Source organism: Ictidomys tridecemlineatus, chromosome 4, assembly GCF_052094955.1.
Source record: "Ictidomys tridecemlineatus isolate mIctTri1 chromosome 4, mIctTri1.hap1, whole genome shotgun sequence".
Taxonomy (NCBI): Eukaryota; Metazoa; Chordata; class Mammalia; order Rodentia; family Sciuridae; genus Ictidomys; species Ictidomys tridecemlineatus.
The window spans coordinates 147,316,533-147,328,663 of NC_135480.1; the positions used below are offsets into that span (position 1 = coordinate 147,316,533).

Consider the following 12,131-nt stretch of genomic DNA (forward strand, 5'->3'; position numbering starts at 1 on the left):
CTTGGTCAAACTTCAGATGCCATTTCTAACTTCTACTGGGCATTTTCCATTGGCCTTTCTACTATCTTTTTTAAACTGAACTTACTCAATATCAACCACATAAATTTCTACTTACATCTCTCCTAAATTGAATATTGTGTTTTTAAAGTCAACATTATTTCCCCTGCAAGTGTCTTCCTGTTTTTGACTCCACTAGGTTTGATGCTATAAGGCAGGTCTATAGAAATTAGTGCATTTATTGAATCCCTCTGCTCTGGCCTTTAGGGAGAAGCTGGAGTGAACAATGTTGCCTCTTTGTGAAGAGCTGGCCCCAGATTTAGCCTCCCTTCACAGTGAATAACTGGATGTGGTATGTTCCTTCATTTTCTCTTCCCATGCAGTCCTTCAACAAACAACTTGTACTTTGATGATCCTCTACATTCTACTACAATAGAACCTTCATAATAAGAAAGATTCAAAGAAAAGAAAATGATTCAGAGGAAATTAAAAAAAAAAAAAAGCTAAACTAAATCCAAGACAAGGCCTCCATTGTCCTTGGGACATCTATTCTGCCTCTCAGCAATCCCACTCCCTAGTATTCTAAGTGTCCCTATCCCACCTGCCAAAAAGAGACCATGAAAAAAATCCTCCCCCAAAAGATTTTATTTGACTTCCTATTTTTTTCCTTAGTTCTTGAGTTCATCTTGCCTTAGGTCATGAAGAATATGAATCTCATAAAACGAAGGACTCTGTATCCTTGGATCTGCAGGGCAATTATTCCCTTAATCAATACTTCACTCTCAATAAATGAATAGTTTACCTTGGCTTCACAGTTCAGCCAAGGCCGCCTGACTTAACTGCTTCTTCCTGAAAGGAATCAGATCTTACCCCTAACACATACACCCACAGGCTTCAAAACATTTCATAAAGTAAGATGTCTCATTATTTCTTTCCATCCCAAATACTGAATCAATCCTTTTATCTTCTCTGGCCTCCTACCCAGCTCAAGGCTAGTTTCCGGATTTTTTCAAAGGCTTTCTCATAGTCTCCATGCCCCTAGTCTCTAACCTACTCCCAGACTATCCTAAATAAGATTGTCAGATTGACACTTGACTTTCTTGTCCCCAAGCCCTAATGTCTATAGTACAAAGTTTAAAATGTGAGTCCTAATATTTAATACACTTCAGAATATATTCCTAATGTACACTTCCTTCTCCACACACATCCTCATTCTCCTCTCTCCAATTGCCTCACTTTTTCCAAGCTTCTTCTCCATCTGTTCTTCCTTTTCTTCAAAGTCAAAAGACCCTCTTAGCCCTCAGCCCTAAGACTCCAGTGTTTCTTATATCCTGGAATCTGGAGAAACAACAGCATCTTGGTAACTAATCAGATATTACCTGATATTATAACTAATATTATATTATATTATAATATAACATAATATAATATAATATAATTATATTATATTATTATTACTTTATTATAATCAGTATGAGAGTTGATTATAAAGGACTGAAATTAAGTTCCACAAACATCACTTAATCGATATCATTATTTCATACTATTAAACAGGAGTCAGAACTGATGACTGTGGGCAAGACATGGCTTCACACCAGCTTTATGTGGCAACAGAGCCTTGTTGCTTTACATTTGAATTTGAGGAATTCAAACAACCTGTGGGAGTGGGGAAGTAGGTGTCACCGTGCCCATTTCACTCCAGTTTCTACCACTCACCATTATTTCAAATCCTAGTGCATCGAAGAGTAACAAGTACTGCCTGATCCTGAAGACACTCAAGTTTGCAATATTTTTTTGAGAGTCACACTTGAATTATCTCATTGCTCTAGTAAGTCTGGAGACTTCCAGAGGTACCTGCTGTGTTGTACACCTCTAGCCTGACCTCTGCTACCCCACAGGTCCCAGTACTACACTAAGCATATAGTAGGAACTTGGTGAATACAAGTTCAGTGGACCCATGCAAGACTGTGGAATAGATTTGGTTGTCAGGGTTGGGAGATCGAATGACTCAATGGACAAAGAATGTCATCATGTGCCTGAGATGAACTTCCCTTACGCAATGCCAGATGAGCTTTCATGACCAGGAGTTCCCACCATGAATCCAGCACTTCCAGCAATAACACCTACTGCTTACGATCTGTTCCTGGAAGTCATCCCACTAAAACAGGTGTGGTATTTATCTCAGTTCAAAATACCAACTTAAGTGTCAGTTCCTGGAGGAAAAGGAACAGGGAGGTTTATTTTGAAGTGAGGGGGAAGGAGAACTTCCTAAAAATGCTATTTACAAACATAATCTTCCAATGACAGGAAATAGAAACAGAAAGCACCTCTTGTTGACCTAAGCAAGAAGTGGTTAACCTCATTCTAACAACTGTCAAAAGACTTTAGTTGCCCTGTCACTTTGACTGAAACTCGGAGTTTATGTTCTTCAAACCCTCAGCTAGAATTTCCAGGATGCCTCAGGGACAATAATGCCCATTGTGACAACCAGAAAGTGGTAGAGGTTTGGAAACAAGACAGACCAGGGTTTGAAAATAGACTCTGACACTTGCTTTTAGTGAGCTTTCGTGTGTCCTTAGTGAGAAAATCTAGGAAATAGTGCTTTCTCCTCAGATAATTAAATGAGATGAGAATAAGAATAGCAAATACTTACTGAGTGCTAATTTTGTGCTAGGCACTGATTTAATGTGCTTTCAAAATGTGTCATCCACTTACAACAACATTATAAGGCAGATACTATTATTACCTCTGTTTTACACATCCAGATACCGAGACACAAAGAGTTCAATTATTTGCCCAAGGCCCTCGGCCTATAAATGGCAGGATTTAAATCCAGGTGCTATTGCTTCTCAGTCCTCAGTCTTCACACCTATAAGTGCCTAAAACAGAAAGATATGGAACACTTCCAAATTCACTCTATAATGCCAGTATCACCCTGATAACAGAACCAGAGAAGAACATTAAGAAAACTACAAACCAATATCCTTGATGAATACAGATGCAAAAATCCTCAATAAAATTTTAGTAAACTGTTATTGTATATCTTGCTTAGCCTCAGTGTGTGTAGAGGGTAATTTTTTCCTATGTTCTTCCACAGAGGGGGCCAGGTCAAGGGCAACTTTGGGGTGTTTGAGAGAGGCACAGTCTTAGAAACCTTATTATCATCTACTTTTGGGGGACCTGGAATGCCAATAAAGAGATAGGATGAAAGTTCTCTCTCCCTTCCTCCCCCGATACTCCTGCACTCCTTCCCTCATTCCTCGGTTCAGCATCTCAGTTTTCCAAGTGCTCTACCACGTACTTTACATGAGTTACACAGAGTAAATGAGCTCCAGAAGGCAACTGTTATGGGTAAGTGAAAAGAGGTCATATTATACTATGGGCTTCAGAGCACTTTAAAAACAGAGATATGAAAACAAAGGGAAAAGAACATATAGAGATAGATAGATAGATAGACAGACAGACCGACCGACCCAAGGGGGTATTTTTGGATCTGGGAATGCCTCACTCTGCTGAAGAGGCTTTGTCAACCCAGCCATCCTAAAAAGGACCCATCTGCACCAAGGAAGAGTTTCTGTCCTAACCATGTTCCTGTTTTGGCCAGATTCCCTAGTTCTGAAGGTGAAAGTAAGCATAGGCTCTTTCCCCTATAAAGTAATTTTATTGCCATAATGAAACACTCAGACCCAGTGTGGAGGACGGAAGGGTCTCAGACCAATAGAACAGAGGATTGCAGCTCTTGTCACTGTTGTCAGGATTCCCAGGACAAGGGAAGTGATGAGAGGGAATTTCCCCCAAGATCAGTGTTGTGGTTTGCATCTGAAATGAATGCTAAAGACTCAGGTTGTTGAAGGTTTGGTCTTTGATGCAACAATATTCAAAGCTGAGGCTTTGGAAAGTGATTCAATCATGATGTCATTAACCTCATCAATGGATTCATCCATTGATGAGTTCTAGCTGAATGGGCTATTAAGAGGTGAGGCCTAGGCAGAATAAGTAGGTCACTAGGGGCCTAACTTCGAAGGGTACATCTTGTCCCAAACCCCTCACTTGTTCTTTCTCCCTACTTTCCTGACTCCATGAGGTAAGCAGATCTGCTCCACAACACCCTCTCCGCCATAATGATCTGGCTCAACACAAGCCCATAGAATGGAGCCAGCTGACCATGAACTAAAATCTCTGAAACCTCAAGCCAAAATAAAGCTTTCCTCTTTTAAGTGGTTTGTCTCCCATATTTTGCCACTGCAACAGAAAGCTAACACAATCTGAAAGTTCCCAAGTAGTTCTTGGTTGGAACCCCTAATTAGGGAAGGGCCAGTAGTCCACTTGGAAATACTAGATTTGTTCATCATAGCATGGACTAGAGGGAATGTCCTACTCCTCAGAATGTCCATCAGAAAGATGAGAGGACCCTTTAAATGGAACTCATTGAGTGGTGTCATGGGTATGTTGAGAATAACATGGCATTCAGCAGGAGGTTGAACTCAAATACATAACACATCAAGCTTCTCACATTTTTCACTTAAAACTTCTTTTATGTCCTACATATCATTCACACTCTCATTTTTAAAAATCTCTTTTATAATACAGGCCCTATAAGCTTCAGCTAGCCTAGTGGCCATAAAGGTCTCATTGTACAGCAGCATGTACAATGATTTTCACCAAAATCTCATGAAATAAATTTGTAAATTATGGTCCAGGATTTGACAGATCTTCATTTGTGAAAGTCAAGAAATAAAATATAAACTGAAGCAAGAGAGGTGGGGATTCTTTTTTTATTGTGTTGAATTACACAGATCTTCACACAGCAATCCAAACCCCAATACATGACAAAATTATTCATGCTGTTACATAATCCAAAAGCAAAATATCTGAACCACAACCCTAGCCCTAAGATGACTCCTCAAAACAATGATTCTTTGAGAAATAAAAAGTTAAAATAAAAATAATATAAAAATAGAATTAACAGATCAGAAAGTGAGAAAAAAGGTATATTTAGTAAAAAATGACTTAATAAAAGCAAGCATTCAAGATCTTATTAAATTAAGAAGTTATGCACAAACTATTTTTGAAAAATGAACACTGAGTTTCATGTATTTTAAAATAACTAAAATGAGATATGAATTCATTAGGATTTATTTCCCTTAACTATTTATGTAAATGGACCTTTTCTGAGAACTGTACCATAATCTTTTTTTGGGGGGGTGGTGGTACAGGGGATTGAACTCAGGGGCACTTGACCACTGAGCCACATCCCCACCTCTATTTTGTATTTCATTTAGAGACAGGGTTCTCACTGAGTTGCTTAACACCTCACTTATGCTGAGGCTGGCTTTGAACTCACGACCCTCCTGCCTCAGCCTCCCAAGCCACTGGGATTACAGGTGTGTGCCTCTGAGTCCAGCATACCATAATCTTAATGTAACACAGTATTTTTTGAAATTTTGATGACTTCTTAAAGGTAATACCAAAATAACAAATTGATAAATGGTAGTTCCAAAAACATCAAGAACATTTATAAGTGCATGTAATTTAAGCCTGCTTTGTCCACTTCTAAAGGTGGAATGCTTATTAGAATATATGCTTTTAATTGACTAGAATTCTTTTTTAATTTATTTTTCAATATTTTATTTTTTAGTTGTAGTTGGACACAATCTTTGTTTTATGTATATCCTTTGTGTATTTTAGCATATTTTACCTTTAAAACAAATTTTGCACAATATGCTCAACTAAGAAGTTGAACATTGGTTTTTTTCTTTAAAAAAAAAAAAGGTAAGCATAATACCTAAGACTTAGTTTCATGCCATTATCATCTAACTACTGGGGGAAAAAAACCCTCTGAATTACAATAACCCATCTCAGCAAAATTTTCCAATTCAAATTAGAAGGGCTTCAGTTTACAAATATCTTTTAAAAGGGTAATATTAATGCAATTCACATCAGAATATCCAGTTAATACAATTAACAACAAACCACAATTTTGTTATATATTAGAACTTTCTACTGGTCTTTCAATTCCTTCAGCCTTCTGATTGCAGACCTGACCTTGATGACAGATGTGGTGTTGTAGGTGCAGGCACCACCAACCACTGTTTTCATGCAGAAACCACAGTGCCCGATCCCCACAGCTTGTCTCTTCATCTTGGTTTTGCTACAGAATGAACAAGTGTACTTGGTGTGCTGGCTGATTTCAATTTTCCTCACCATTTTCTGGAGAGAGGCACCATAATGGGTCCCATATTTACCCACGATTCTGACTTTCTTGATGCGTTTAGCCATGTCGCATGACTAAGGCCTGAGCCCGGAAAGGACGATATCTTTATTTTATTTATTTATTTTTATGTGATACTGAAGAGCGAACCCAGAATCTTGCATGTGCTAGGCAAGTACTCGACCACTAAGCCACAACCCCAGCTCCAACTGACTAGAATTCTGAGATGATGAGTTTTGTTTTTGTTTTGGGAGTTTCTTTTTCTACTTAATTTTGTTTTCCTAACAAACCAATTTTTGTGGTCATAATGAGAAAAGAAAACCTAGCTCTCTCTGTATTTTGTAAAAACTAAAAGAATTTCAGTATATTGTCTTTGTTCATTTGAGATACTATAACAAAATACCTAATACCAGGCAGCTTCTAAACATAACAAATTTACTTCTCACAGTTCTGGAGACCAGGAAGTTCAAGGCCAAGGAATAAACAGATTTGGAAACTGGTTAAGGGCCCTCTTCTTGGTTTGTAGATATACCACCTCACTGCATCCTCACTTGTGGTGGAAGGGAGAAATGAGCTCCCTTGGGCCTAATTTTCTAGGATACTGATCCCATTCATGAGGGCTCTACCCTCATAACCTAATCACCTCCCCAAAAGCCCCACTTCCTAATACTTTCACCTTCCAGGGTAAGATTTCAACATTTGAGGACATACAAACATTCAGACCATACCAAGTATGACAGAAGAAGATGCCTAGGTTATAATATGAATAAAAAATGAAGATTTCCATTTTTCAGACCCCCTTTTCTCTGGGTCTGTGCCCATGAAAACAAATGGGCTTCTAATAACCCTTCCTCCCATCTGCTTCCTCTTCCTGCTCCCCCCAACTATGTAAGCATTTCATAAAGGCACCCTACTAATTAATTTAAAGTCTGGTTTTTGGCAGACCTTTCTGTGGAACCTATTTACTTAATGTAGTTCTTTTGGAGAAATGCTTGAGAAAGATTTTGATCTTCATCTAAATTTATTAAGAATTGCTAAGGGTGAAAAAAGGAAGGGATGGGAACAGAACAGTTTAAACCACAATCCAAAGAAACTGCCTCCTCTTACAAATTTATCATAGAAATTCAACCATTAAAACAAAAATGTGAATTTTTCCAGAAATAATTCTCTTTTCCTACATTTTAAGAGTACTTCATATAAATCAAGCCTAACATTAAAAACAACAATAGCAAAAAAATCAGATTTGCCAAAAGGAGAAAATCGGGTTGACAATTGTTTCCTGCAGGATTTATCAGGTTATTCCCCCAATTAGCAACTTCTGTTGCATATAAAATTTAAGAGGAAGGAAGGGAGAAAGGAAGGGAAAGAAAGAAGGAAGAAGGAAGAGGGAAGATAAGCTTTTCAAGAACACATTCACTGACAAAAATAAAGAATAGCTGAGAAAGCATCTTGACCTTTCTGTCAGAATCCTAACACGTGCTTTGCAAATGGAAAAGCACCTGCTACAACAAAACACAATGTTCCAGGTGACAAGAAAATGTGAGCCCCAAACAGCAAACATTTTAATCAATAATTCTTACCTGGGCAAAAAAGAATGAATACAGGGTTTGATATAAAGGGGATTAGACACCAGTAACTCAATAGAGACAACAAAGATCATTGTTCATTTCTCCAAGGATGTGCAGTTGTCTTGAGCAAGCTCTTCGTGATCCTCCAGCAGCCTTCATCATTTTCCCCTGTGAAATGTAAGACATCACATACTCCATCACTACAATCAACACAATCAAGGAGAAAAAGATTATTTCATACTATCCTTCTTGACATTTAGCTTTTCTCAGACTATGCCAATGAAAACAAATGAGGTCATTTGTTTTCTGAGCCTCTTTCCCCAAGATTCCCACCTGTGTGACCTTGGACAAGTTATTTGACCTCTTTGTAAAATATCAGGATGACAATACTTGGAGTATCTACCTCCTAGTATTATTGTGAGCATTGTTACTAGTCGTGTGTGTGTGTGTAGCAAATGCTCGGAACAAACAAAATAACTGTTGAACTGTCCAACATATTCCAATCAACTGTATTCTACAGAGCAATCATTATTGAGCACAGAGGAGGTTAAGTATGGAAGTTGGGGGTGTTCCAAACTCCCCATCCTCAAGAACCTCGCAATCTATTGTAGAGATTCTTAATCCTAAATGTGCATCAGAATCTCCGAGAGACCTTAAAAAAATACCAGTGTTAGGCACCACCTATGCAGACTCAAATTAAATTAATTGTTCTGGAGTGAATGAGGCCCAGGCACTAAAATTTTTCAAAGTACTCCCAGTGATTCTAATGCTCATTCTTCAACTGCTGACACATTAGTTTGCTGCTGACTTGGGTGGGTAGCCACTGCCTGTGTGGTCTGTTAGTCTCTGACAGGACCGAAAGCTCCTAGGATGAAGAAAGTTACACCATTATCCATTGCTTCAATCCTCACAAATCACCAAATCCCTCAGAAACTGGTGACCAAGTCAGAGAGAGAGAGCTCTGAACAGTGGCATGGCTCAGCAGTGAAGGCAGAATTGCTTTCAGCTTGATTTCACAGAGGTGTTTGGGCCCCTATGAAAAAAAGTCAAATGGCCCCTACCCAGTGGAGACAGGTGAGATTAGATGCCATACCAGCTACTGTCTTAGGAACTAGAGGCAATGAGCTATGATAGGATCAGAAACCAGTACTTCAATTTTTTCAATTTGTGTCCTTTATCTTTTCTTGATGTATTTCCTTTTTGTTATTCTTCAATTTTTCAAAAAGTTCAGGGATACAATTCTTCCTAGTGTCTGAGGAAATCCAGGCCCAAGTTCCTCACTGACCGGCTGGAGGGATTACAAGAAACTTCAATCTCTCTCTCCCTGAGGGCAAGCCACAGGGTGGAATTTGGAATCACAGGTGGGCAAATGCTCACAGGGATAGAGAGTCCAGTGGGCCAGACCTATTGCAATTTGCTAAGTGTCCCCTTCCTGCACAGAAGGCAGAGGGCCTGACTTCATAGGGATCAGGAGTGTTACAGAGATGGCCTTGTAAACCCATCTCCAAAAATGGATTCTCAGAAAGTGTACCAGACATGGGCAGTTAGTTCACACATTGGTAAGGGATATGGAATAGAGGCAATCATGCCCTCCCTGTCCAAGAGAACTAGGGATTACCTGAAGAGTTCAGAGTTTTTATTGTTGTTGTTGTTATTTTTGTAGTAAAAGCCACCATTTTAAAGTATACAAGGGATAATCTGTTTTATGTCAAAAGTACAAGTCCCAAAACATCCAGAATAAGGAGGAAATAGATGTATTCCAATGTCTTCTACCCATTTCTTCCCTCTATCCTCTTTCTACCTGGCCAGGTAGTTGGACTCATCATTCTGGATTTAAGAATCCCTCATTTTTTTGTGGTTAAGAATCCACTTTTAGGTTTCCCTGAGATCTTGAAAGCCAGGAGAGGAAAAGCTGACTGACAGTGAAAGAGCTAATATGGAGAAGGGACAGGACAGATGCAATCAGGAGAGTCCTCGAGGAAGGTATCGACCGGAATACGTGGTGGGAATGCAGCACAGTGTGCCATATGCATCCTCTCCGGGATCTCGCTTCCCAACCCACAGGAGTGACGCTAGCTGTGCTATTGTGTCTACTTAACCTTGCTTGTTTGGATATTCCCTAGTTACACAGTGCTGCTCATATAAATGCCCTGTTTGCTTAAGACTAGCCAGAGTCACCCAGGTTTTTCACAAGAACCTCCCTAACATGATGACGCTCCAGGAGCCTGCCTCCCTAGGAATCCATAGCTCAAAAAGTGAAATAGATAACTATGAATGTAATGCATTCCACTACTGTCATGTAAGAAATAAATTTTAAAAATACAAAAAAAAAAAGTGGAGTTAGTAAAAGGATAGAATGGGTAGTTTCCGGAAAACACTCATGAGCATATTCCAAACCCCAGGGGGGTGGTGACTCCTGATTTGTAGGAAATCCATTTTCCAAGATAGAATTTATAGATTTTTTCTTTTACCTCTTCTGAGTCCCCTCATATCAGTGTCCACTCCAGCTGGTTCAGGCTTTAGGTAACTTGATGTTACCCATGTTGAAATTCAAAGCAATTTGGCATTTGGTAATTATGTGGGCTATGTTCTGTGCAACAACCTAATAAAAGCCTAGATGACTGTTTTCATGACCAGAGATTAAGTGGCCTAGAATCCTTTAATCTACAAAGCAGAACGTTCTAATGTAGACAATTACTGAGCTGTCCTCCACATTCCTCTGTGATAAAGATGAGGAGACCTGGCCAGCCCTGGGGCAAGGTGAATTGAGACCTAAAGCAAAAAATGATCCCTTAAAGCAGACTTTCAGGAGCCTGACTATAGTGAAAATCTAGTAGGTTATCCCATACTCCTTTATTGTTTAAAAAGACTCAAATTATTTTGATGTGGCTAGAGTGAGAAATATATAATATAGCACAATAGGATCTTACTGGGAGACATCCAAGGGCAGTGTATGAAAACTCTGCTTGGGTATCAAAGGGCTCTTATTTATATACCTGCTGTCTTTCTTCCCAGAGTTCTTCTATCACACACTCTAGCTTTGTAATGGTTAAGAGGATGGTCTCTGAAGCCAGAATTCCCAAGTTCATATTGTCAGTTCCACCATTCACTAGATATGACACCTTGAGCAAGGTAGCTAAATCTCTCAGTGCCTCAGTTTACCTCTGTAAAACAGAACTAATAATAGTACCCATCTCATATGGTTGTTGTGAGAAGTAACTATCAATTCATTTAATACATGTGAAGTGTTTGGACCCATTCTTGGGATTTAGGAAGCATCTGATAAGGAAAAACTGAGACTTTGGTCAGCAGGATGGCAGAAGAGGAGTTCCCCAGCTTCACTCCCATCCACAGAAATAAGCTTTCAACTATCCGCAGGCAAGAATACCATTCTAAAAGTTAGAGCCATTATTATTCTGGGCCTGGTTCAGAAAGGAAAATATAAGAGAATACCTGAGAAATGATGAACAGCCCACAATGCGGCCAACTACTTTGCCACATATCTGAATTGAAATATGAGATAGAGTTACCTTATTTGACATTCACTTATAAGAAAGTTTACTAAGTAACCACCACAGTGGAGGACCAGATGATGTGAGAATAATGGCAGATAAGGGTGGCAAGACAGGTTCTTGTTTGGGACACACAGCCAGTATGTCCAATTGAAAAGTTAAATGGGATTCCCTGTGTTGCACAAAATGCTAAATTTAAAGTGGCAAGAGATACAGTCCTGGATATCATGAAGGTTTCATTCTAATAGAAGAGACTGATTTAAAACAATAATAAAAAACTGTGTTGCACTTAATGAAAGATAAGTGCACGGTGTTATAAAGGAGGGAGTGTCATGGAAAGTGATGAGAGCTGAAGGACAAACAGAAGTTACCCGGGCAGAGGCGGGAAGAATTCCAGATGGAGAAAGCAACAGTGCAAAGGCCCCTGGTTCAAGGAAAGGGACTGAAAGAAGCCCAGGGGTCTTTAGATAAAGACAGCAGGCGGGATAGGAGGCAAGAGAGCAGGCAGATACATGTACCATCATTCTTTACTGAGTTTTACTGGGTGAACGAAGAACATAGACCTTAGATCTCCTCCACATTTTCTGTCCACAACATTTTTTAGTTACTTCATTGTAGAAAACTTCAATTTTTTTCACAAAAGGATAATAAGTACTGAAGCTTCTTACTTACTTATGACAGCAGTTAAAAATATATCTCTTCATGCAGTGGGTATTTCGTTGGAGAGCAGACTGGTCTTTCAAGGTTATCGTTTATTTCAAAGGTAGAATCTTCCTATAAAACACATCCAGCAATTGTACTGCCACAATGTAATAGAGATCAATAATACCCAGATGTGTAGTT

The 12,131-nt window shown here is 39.1% G+C and overlaps 2 protein-coding genes across 12 annotated transcripts in view; both read right to left on the reverse strand.

Moving 5' to 3' along the window:
- Positions 1 to 4,756: 4,756 nt before the first annotated feature.
- LOC101955870 (large ribosomal subunit protein eL43) lies at positions 4,757 to 7,062 on the reverse strand. The gene has a single exon (XM_013358068.4). It carries the CDS (start codon positions 6,274 to 6,276, stop codon positions 5,998 to 6,000), a length of 279 nt encoding a protein of 92 aa, XP_013213522.2. The 5' UTR covers positions 6,277 to 7,062; the 3' UTR covers positions 4,757 to 5,997.
- A 684-nt stretch (positions 7,063 to 7,746) lies between these two features.
- Spata6l (spermatogenesis associated 6 like) overlaps positions 7,747 to 12,131 on the reverse strand; it is a 55,449-nt gene continuing 51,064 nt past the window's right edge. For 10 of the 11 annotated variants that reach the window (XM_078047603.1, XM_078047600.1, XM_040285720.2 and 7 more), the window contains 2 exons: positions 11,961 to 12,062; positions 7,747 to 7,944 (listed from right to left, as the gene is read on the reverse strand). In XM_078047603.1, the coding sequence (XP_077903729.1) occupies positions 11,973 to 12,062 (90 nt within the window). In that variant the 3' untranslated portion in view covers positions 7,747 to 7,944; positions 11,961 to 11,972. The remainder of the gene's footprint in view (positions 7,945 to 11,960; positions 12,063 to 12,131) is intronic. The other variant, XM_078047601.1, reaches the window with a different exon arrangement.